General features: G+C 42.9%; 1 protein-coding gene across 1 annotated transcript; it reads left to right on the top strand.

Moving 5' to 3' along the window:
- The first annotated feature begins 5531 nt into the window (after nt 1-5531).
- LOC138382383 (olfactory receptor 2C3) lies at nt 5532-6494 on the top strand. Its single transcript, XM_069466907.1, has one exon. The coding sequence runs from the start codon at nt 5532-5534 to the stop codon at nt 6492-6494; it is 963 nt and encodes a 320-aa protein (XP_069323008.1).
- The last annotated feature ends 3513 nt before the right edge of the window (nt 6495-10007 follow it).

The following is a 10007-nucleotide window of genomic DNA, read 5'->3' on the forward strand; positions in this document are numbered from 1 at the left end:
GAATAATTCATTCACTGACTCAGAATAATAATAAATAATATTTATTGGATGCTGTAAGCATGCCAGCTATCAAGTCATATACTGGGACAACAGAGAATATAGTAGTTACTAGGACAGACACAGAGCTTAAGAATTAAAATCACATTTTGCAAACCCTTTAATATACAGATGTAAAAATAAAGGCAAGTAAATGTAAGAGGTTTGGCTAATTGCCAGAACAAGTTAGCGGCAGTGTAATGTGCAAACCCAGATCTGATTGATTTCAAAGGCTGCATTCTTAGCAATTACACCAGCCCAGGATCTTTCTACTACACAAAGCTAAGAATAGATTTATCATGGGGCAGCTAGGGTCCACTTCTGGGAGAATAAACAATGTCACTGAGTGAAGTAGTACTTATCCCATGCTATACATAAAAATGTGTAACAGACAAAGACAACAGGGAAAATTACAGACAATGTACTTTATAAATATATATACAAAAATCCTCAGCAAAATACAAGCAAACAAAATCCAATAGCAAAATGAACCCAGTATAAATCATAAAAGAATTATATGCTATGACCAGTGAGATTTAGCCCATGAATACAAGGGTAGTTCAACATATGAAAATCAGATGATGTAATACAAGAAGGGAACTTCCTCAACATGATGAACCCCACATATGAAAAACCCACGGCTAACGTTATACTCTGGTGTAAAAAAAATACAGGTGTAAAAAAAAGCCACGTGTATGTGAATGTTCATAGCAGCTCTATTCACAATAGCTAAAAAGGAGAAACAACTCTAATGTTCATCAACAAATGAAACCAAATGCCCAACTGATGGATAAACAAAAGGAGTCATCCGATAGAATGTTATTCAGCTATAAAAGAGAATGAAGTACTGACACATGCTGCGACTTAGATGAACCCTGAAAACATTATGCTAAATGAAAGAAACTGTACAGAAAAGCCACATATTCTAATTCCACTTGTGTGGGATACCCACAACAGGCAAACCCAGAGACACAGAAAGCCGGCTAGTGGCTGCCAGGGCTGGGGAGAGTGGGCAAGTGGAGGGCAGCTACTTAATGAGCATGGGTTTCCATTTGGGGCGATGCAGAAGTTCTGGAACTTGACAGTGGTGATGGTTGCACGATATCGTGAATGTACTTAAGTCCACTGATTTGCACACTTTAGATATAATGGTAAATGTATATGTTATGCATATTTTCTCATAATAAAAATAAACTTAACCTGTAAGAAAAATGTTAGCTCATAACTGACGTATACACCCATAATAAAATGATTGGATTTTTTAAAAAAGAGTCTCTAGGAACATGTGCCAAAATTAGTATAATGAGTAAATATTTCAGACTATCTCCTCCACTACATGATAAATCCTTGAGTAGAGAGACTACTCTCATGGTCTGTAGGCAATGTTTGGCATTATACAAACCTAAAATACTGTTCTATTCTTAAAAAGAAACAATTCTGTGTGTGCATGACAATTAAACTGTAATTGTCCAATAGGGGGAAAAATCCCAAAGGCTTCTTTCCCTCCAATTTTACTCCCCTGGTATACACCGTCACCCTCTGTTTCCCTCCTGAATGCTCCAGGGGGTACACTAACCATCTTCTGATTATAAGGTCTTTATGTAACACTTGTCTTTGGGTGGTCAGCATATATTTCTCTTTCTGGAAACTCCGTGAGCCATCCTCACCCCTTTGACTACCAATTTTCTTAGAAAACATTAAGTGCTTTTTTTTTTTTTAGCTAAAATCCACTCTGATTTAAAGACTTAAGAATGTGCCTTTCAGCCATGGATTTGAACAGAATTTAGCATGTCTACAGCCACAGAGTTGGAGATTTCCACTATTTGGTGGGCTTTAAAATCCCCTGGCTGATCTTCTATTTTTAAGGCCACATGTACTGAATTCATGAATGCTACAAATCCTTAAAATAAAATGTTGCCCATTTTACAACATTTCCACCCTGCACAGAGGAAGACGCCGCTGCCGGCTCACCATCAGTAAGTGACATTCTTGGGTCTGTTCACCTGTTTCATGGTATTTAGAATAAACTGGCATCACAGACTTCCTGATAATTCCACCTGAGGTTGATGAGCACCGATCTATTTAAATGATCTGATTTTTCTCTTCCTGTGGTCTTGAGTATTTTAGCAGGTTGCCTACACTCTGGGGTACAGACTGGGCCTGCATAGTTAACTCAAGACAAAATTTGAACTTAAGGCATTTCCTTAACTGCCACTATGCCATCTTTCTTCATCATAATGGCACAGTACTTGGCATGGGGTCATATTCTGCCAAGTGAATTTTTATCCTGACAGTTTTGATGAATCTCTGTGGGTGAGCAAACCTTCTTTTGCTCGGAATGCTATTTTTGCACTAAGAATCCGGGTGGCATGGGTGCAGCTCTGGTAGCACTCAGCAGCTCTGGGGCTTTGGGTGAGTCACCGAACATTTCCACAGACAGATCGGATCATTTCAGAAGCCTCTTTTTCCTCAAAAATTCTACTAAACTATTACCTCGTGAGTGACCTTATCGCTTGGCAATATTTATACATTTTCTGCATTTTATCAACCGTGAGTCAACAAAGTTTCTATCTCTCCACAGAGGGGACATTGACACCCACAGGTGACAATGCAAGTGGCAGTTAAGCCTTTTATTTTTCAGTTAATCTGTAGTGACTCAATATATAGGACAATCACTGTGCGTCGTGGCTTAGTTTCACGGTTTCACATAACTCTTCCACTTCACCTCTTCTCTCCTCAGTAACATTATGGCACCACTCGTGTTCTGACAGTCCAACTGCCTCCCTGATTCGGAGGAGGTTAGAATGTGTCCTTCTGGAAGCTTCTCCCAGAGTGTTAATGCTCCCCTGGCCTGCGATATGCAAATCGGACAATTGTCTCAGCATTTGGGCACAGTCAAGTCTGCGCTGGAGCAGCTTCCGTGCGTGAATTTAGGCAATGCCAGGAGTTCTCTGCACCCTGTTTCTATATATGCACAATGGAAGATCTGCATGTATTTTAAAGCACTGTGAAGGTACGTGTGTGCTCGTGTTTATTTTGGATGATCAACTTCCAGTTATAGAAATAGGTAAGCTCCACTCTCCGTGATTTTAAGAGGGCTGACGCTTGAGTTTACAGCTGCTCTAGTCCCTAAACCTGGATGAACTCTAGTTATAATAAACTGATTCGGCAGGGCACGGTGCCTCAGGCCTGTAATCCTAGCACTTTGGGAGGCTGAGCCAGGAGGATCTCTTGAGATCAGGAGTTTAAGACCAGCCTGAGCGAGAGCGAGACCCCGTCTCTACCAAAAATAGAAAAAATTAGCGGGACATGGTGGCACGCTCCTGTAGTCCCAGCTACTCGGGAGGCTGAGGCAAGAAGATCACTTGAGCCCAGGAATTTGAGGTTGCTGTGAGCTATGATGACGCCACTGCTCTCTACTCCGGGTGACAGTGAGACTCTATCTCAAAAATAATAATAAAAATAAAATAAATTGATTCTTCTTTTTCAAATTCAGCCTAGAACAAATTAATGTTTTTGGCAAGAAGGGCCCCAGAGGTTTTCAGGGACATTGGAAACAGGCTGAGATTGTCTCATTTCCCCTATATGGTCTCCTGACCTCACACGTTGTCCCTGCTGAGTCATAGTTTGTTTTGTTTTACTCCATTTGTGTAAGAGCAGAGGGTAGTCTGGGCCCTTTGCGGGCCTCTGGCAGTTCCAAGAGTTCTTCCCTGACCGCACTGCTGAGAGATTACGCGGGGCGTCCTTCACCGTGCCCTTACCGTGCTGTAGTCCTGCCTCCCCCGTGACCACGTGCCATCCAGGTACCTGCTTCACAGTGTGCTCACTGTTGCAAGCCCACGGCCATTGACTACGGAACCGCTGTGTGTCAGACATCGGGCCAGGCACTGGAGACCCGGAAGTAAACAAAATAGTCAGAAAACCACAGCTCCATGGAATTTATAATCTAGTGGAGTGAGACAGGTCTCAAACATAAGAAATAAGAGTAGTGCATCGGTTACAAGGTGACAAGTACTGTGTATAAAAATAATTCAGGAAAGAAAGAGAAGGGAGCTGTGAGAATTTTCAATATTATATAACACAGTGAGGGAGGGCCTCAGTTAGAAGGTGACTTTTGAAAAATGGCCTGAAGGAGGTGAGAAAGTGGTATTGTGGATATTCTGGGAAACAGCAGCCTCAAGCCTCATACTCAGACAGTGGGAATGTGGAGAAGTAGAGCAATCTGATCATGTAACTTAGTGTAATCCTCTGGTTGCTTTTTCAGGGGCGATGGAAACTTTCCCCTTTGCCCTCCGAAGGTGCACTAAAAATAAGCTGACAAAAAACAGATTAATAGGACAAAAGGTATCTAAATGTACCTGATCATAGTTTTATGTGACACAGGAGTCTTCAGCATGAAGACTCAAAGATACAGGGGAAACTGCCTGGTTTTATGCTTAGGTTCAAGAAGGTATGCACAGCCGTGTAGAGATACGTTTGGGGGAAAAGGGTGTGAACTCGTGCTGACACACTGAGTGGGGAAACCCAGCACGGCATGTCTGAGTAGATCCTTCCCGACCTCTCTGAGCAGCATCCTTCCCTCTGGGTTTGGGGCGGGGGCCTTTCCGGGATGGGGGTCTTATGACCTACAGTCAAACAAGGTAGGTCAGATAATTTCTTTATGGCCAGTTTTTACACAGAAAGACAGGGGAAAGTTACAGTAACATTTTTATTCTCACTTTATGTCTGGCTTTGGGAAAAGGGGTCTGCTTTCTATGACCTGCCTTAAGGAAGAGGGATTTTAGTTTCTGTGGTTGGCTTTGGGGGAGAACGAGGGGCCACAGAAAAGGAGGGCAGGAGAAGATCAAGGAGAAACTTCTGCTTCTGAGGCTTTTGTTTGGGGTTACCATTTTTTGAGCCCCAACACTTTGTTGAGAATATTTGGAAGAGGAGCAAGGGAGCTTCCACAGGGAGATAAGCTGTGATTTTAGACCGAAATTCAGGTGCTAGATGATGGCAGGATGGGCCGTGTTGACAGTAGCAGGGGTGGTGTGAGAAGTGATGAGAATCTGGGTAATTTAATGACAAGACAAAAATGTGCTGATGATAGTGGGTTTGAGAGGACACAATTTTAAAGCTGGCACAGTGGCTCATCACATGAAAGGCCACCCTCTACCTGCCTAACATGTCACCGCTACACATCTAGGTTGAATCCTGAGACTGCTACTATAAGTAATATTCAATTAGGAAAAAAAAAGAAAACAGTGCTAAAGACTTTATGTGAATGTCCATTTTTTCTCCAGACTATGCTCATCCCCCACTTTTTTATCATACACTTCAAATTGGCCTTCAGGACGGTAATGCAATGCCAGTGGAGCAATGGGTGGGCGTTGAGAGCAATGGGTATACAGTTCATTTTTAATGTTTGCCGTCTGATGTAATCACTTCACGTCTCATGCCCTGTGTCCTTCCCCCACCCACAGGTGGCCTTTTTGCCCCACCCTCAGCTGCATGTGATGATGGGAACAGCCAACGGAAGTTCTCCGGAAGTCTTTGTACTCCTGGGCTTCTCCGCTCGGCCCTCACTGGAACCTGTCCTCTTCCTAGTTGTCTCGGCTTTTTACGTGGTGTCTGTCTTGGGCAACGGCGTCATCATCCTGGTCTCCTGTGTGGATGTGCACCTCCACACGCCTATGTACTTCTTTCTGGCCAACCTCTCCTTCCTGGACATTAGCTTCACCACAAGCATTGTTCCACAACTCCTGGTCAACCTCTGGGGACCACAGAAAACCATAAGCTACGGCGGCTGCGTGGTCCAGTTCTACATCTCCCATTGGCTGGGGGCAACCGAGTGTGTCCTTCTGGCTGTCATGTCCTACGACCGCTACGCTGCCATCTGCAGGCCACTCCGCTACACTGCCGTTATGCATCCAGAGCTTTGCCTTGGCCTGGCAGTCACCGCGTGGCTGGGGGGCCTGACCACCAGCGTGGTGGGCTCGACACTCACCATGCTCCTACCGCTGTGTGGGAACAATCGCATTGACCACTTCTTTTGTGAGATGCCCCTCATTATGCAGCTGGCTTGCGTGGACACCAGCCTCAATGAGGTGGAGATGTACCTGGCCAGCTTCATCTTTGTTGTCCTGCCTCTGGGGCTCATCCTGGTCTCCTATGGCCACATTGCCCAGGCTGTGTTGAAGATCAGGTCAGCGGAAGGGCGGAGGAAAGCCTTCAACACCTGCTCTTCCCACTTGGCCGTTGTGTCGCTGTTTTACGGGAGCATCATCTTCATGTATCTGCAGCCAGCCAAGAGCAACTCCCACGAGCAGGGCAAGTTCATCGCTCTCTTCTACACTGTAGTCAGCCCTACGCTGAATCCACTCATTTACACACTGAGGAACAAGGACGTGAGGAATGCCCTCAGGAGCACGGTGTTACAGAACTGCTGCGGTTTTACCGCGAAACGGGGACAAACCTAGAGACTAGTCATTTCTGAAGACGTTTAAATGTATCAAAATTGATTGTGGAGGGCAGACTATTTGGAATATCATTTTTGTTCTAATATTGTTTGAGCTCAAGGTAGGTGGAAATCTGACACGAGTGTACTCATATGCTACTTTCAGACCAAGATGAAGAGAAAATATGCTGTTTTTATTTTTAACTAATTGTCATATTATTTTGTTAATTTGTTATTATTGTTTGTTGTTATGTATGTTGATTGTCATCTTGTTTTGTCGTTTATATTGTTAGACAGTCGCTCCTCAGTATCCAGAGAGGATTGGTTCCAAGACCCCGTCTAGATGCCAAAATTCGATGCAGATAAAGTCCCTTATGTAAAATGGTGTAATATTTGCATATAATCTGCACACATCCTCCCATATACTTTAAATCATCTCTAGATTACTTATAACACCTGATAAAATGAAAATGCTATGTAAATACTTTTAATATTAATTTTTTGAACCGCAGTTAGTTGAATTTATGGATACGGAATCCTCAGATTCGAAGGAATGACTGTATACATGCGTGTTGTACACAATGTTAATTGTTTATAATGATGTCTGCCATGGAGGGTACCTAATCTATAGTCTTTTGTGTTTTTCCCAATGTATGTAAAGACTCAGTGAGGTAGATATTATTAACCTCATAAAGATTAGGTAATTACAGAGCTCTTAGCGGTTTAAACAGAAACTTAAGTCTAAATCTATCTATTCATGGATGTGCTTACCATTTTGCCTATAACCCCTTGTGGTATAATAAGCAATATACGTTAATATTTGGTCTTTGTTCCAGTTCCTGTCACAAAACTCCTAAAACCCTTGTAATTTCCTGAGGGATAGGGGTGATAGGACCATCTTTTGTTATTCACAATAAGCCCCTTTCAACCACACCTGGCTTATACTACTAAGGTGGCTCTTGGTGGGTCCCTAGATAGCGTCACAAAGGGGGCTTGTTGCCAGAGAAACCAATCTTGTGATTAGAGGGTGGGAACCACCCTCAGACTTCCAGACAAGGGAGAGAGACTGAAGATTGAATTCAATCACAAATGGCTGGTGATTTAATCAGTCGTGACTAAGTGATGGAATCCTTCGTAAAATCCCCTAAATGATGAGGTTCAGAGAGCTTCTGGGTTGTGGAGCACATCCAGGCGCCAAGAGGGTATTGTGCCCCCAACTCCACAGGGACAAAAGCTGCCATGCTCAGAACCCTTCCAGACTTAGCCTTATGTCCCTCTTCCTCTGGCTGTTCATTTATATTCTTTTTTTTTTTTTTTTTTTTTTTTTTGAGACAGAATCTCACTCTGTTGCCCAGGCTAGAGTGAGTGCCGTGGCGTCAGCCTAGCTCACAGCAACCTCAAACTCCTGAGCTCAAGGGATCCTCCTGTCTCAGCCTCCCAAGTAGCTGGGACTACAGGCATGCACCACCATGCCCAGCTAATTTTTTCTATATATATTTTTAGCTGTCCAGATAATTTCTTTCTATTTTTAGTAGAGATGGGGTCTCAATTTTGCTCAGGCTGGTCTCGAACTCCTGAGCTCAAACGATCCGCCCACCTCGGCCTCCCAGAGTGCTAGGATTACAGGCGTGAGCCACCGCGCCCGGCCTATATTCTTTTTAATATACTCTTTACAATAAACCAGTGAGCCTAAGGAAAGTACCTTCCTGAATTCTGTGAGAAATCCTAGCAAAATTTCAAACCTGATAGGAACCTCTGATTTCTGGCTAGTTGGTCAGAAGTCCAACTGGCAAGCTGGGACTTGTGACTGCTGTGTGAAGCGAAAGTCGTCTTGTGGGACTGAGCCCGAAGCCTGTGGAGTCTGTCACTAGCTCCAGCTAGTCAATGTCGGAAGTGGACTGAATTGCAGGCAGCCCAGTGGTGTCCGGAGAGAACTGGAGAACTAGTTGTTGGTGTGGAAAAAGCCTCACATGTTTGGGAGAAGAAGTGCTGTGCATAAAAACGGTCCTCCTCCTAAAGAAGGAGGAATGTAGAGACGCCGCTGCCTCAAGAGTGGAACTTGGAGTTGGATTGTCAGGAAATTAATGGTTTCATCAATAACATGCTACACTGATATAGCTATAACTACCGAACTATGGATTTTCCTGGTCAGCTCTAGACTTTCCTTTTTTGGGAAATGTAAAGATGTTTTAAATCACCCACTAGTTTATTTGCTCACCTTTTTCATGTGTGCAAGCATGCTTTCATCATTTTTCAAATGAGACAGATTTCTGAAGCTTGTAAAAATGAGCACACGACACCACCCTGAGACAGATAAATCACGGAGTAGTAACTGCCTTTGTTGATTTAAAACTCAGAACAGTGTTGTAAAATTGATAATACTGACAATTTAAGGATGAGAAAATTTTCATCAGAAAGATGGTGTTTATGTTCATCTTCGAGCATTACGTAAGTAGAGGAAACCACAAAATTATCTATTTACAATAATACTTTGTATGGTTTTTATTTTATTTATTTATTTTTTTTTGTTTGAGACAGAGTCTCACTCTGTTGCCCAGGCTAGAGTGTCGTGGCGTCAGCCTAGCTCACAGCAACCTCAAACTCCTGGGCTTAAGCGATCCTCCTGCCTCAGCCTCCCGAATAGCTGGGACTACAGGCATGTGCCACCATGCCTGGCTAATTTTTTCTACATATATTTTTTAGTTGTCCAGCTAATTTCTTTCTATTTTTAGTAGAGATGGGGTCTCGCTCTTGCTCAGGCTGGTCTCAAACTCCTGAGCTCAAACGATCCATCTTCCTCAGCCTCCCAGAGTGCTAGAATTACAGGCATGAGCCACCACGCCGGGCCTGTATGGTTATTCTTTAGGTGGCCTTTTTTCCCAAAAAAACTTGCCTCCAGAAAAGCTTCCCCCTCTTTTCTGAACTAAACACATCCCTCAATGTCACATTTAGACTCTCAGACTGTTCATTTGATACTGGGAGATTTGAGTCTTGGATAAACATGCAAATACAGTATTTGGGTTGATAAACAGTTCAGCCTTATCAATTATTTACTCTTTAGAACAGGTTCGTTCCTAATGGAAGTTAAGAGTTTGTAGGTCTGTAGAAAATGAGAGCCAATATTTCATATATGTATGTATTTACTGTAAAAATAAAATATCATTAAAAATTTCTGAAACCAAAAAGTTTTCCACATTCTACCAAAATACTGATTCTTTTACATAATCTCTTCTATCCAATGCTCATATGTTTCCTCATTCACATGTGGGGATTAGCAAAGTGTGGGCATAACTTTTTGTTTCCTTCACTGGTAGGAATAACATCAATCAAACAGGACACACATCGAGTGCTTAGTAATGCCAGACACGTTTCTAAGCAGTTTATCTGAATTCACTCATTTAATTTTGACAATAAAGCTATTAGTTAGGTAGCATCACTCTCCCCATTTTATAATTAAGGAAACTAAGGCCAAATTAGCAGAGCTTAGATGAAAGGAAGCTCATATTTTGACACAGGCAGATGGTTCCTGCCTGCT

The sequence above is a fragment of the Eulemur rufifrons genome, chromosome 4, assembly GCF_041146395.1.
Source record: "Eulemur rufifrons isolate Redbay chromosome 4, OSU_ERuf_1, whole genome shotgun sequence".
In the NCBI taxonomy this organism is placed as follows: Eukaryota; Metazoa; Chordata; class Mammalia; order Primates; family Lemuridae; genus Eulemur; species Eulemur rufifrons.

What these genes read in the sequence shown, in the direction of transcription:
- LOC138382383 (XM_069466907.1), top strand. Translation starts at nt 5,532, where the DNA reads ATGATGGGAACAGCCAACGGAAGTTCTCCGGAAGTCTTTGTACTCCTG.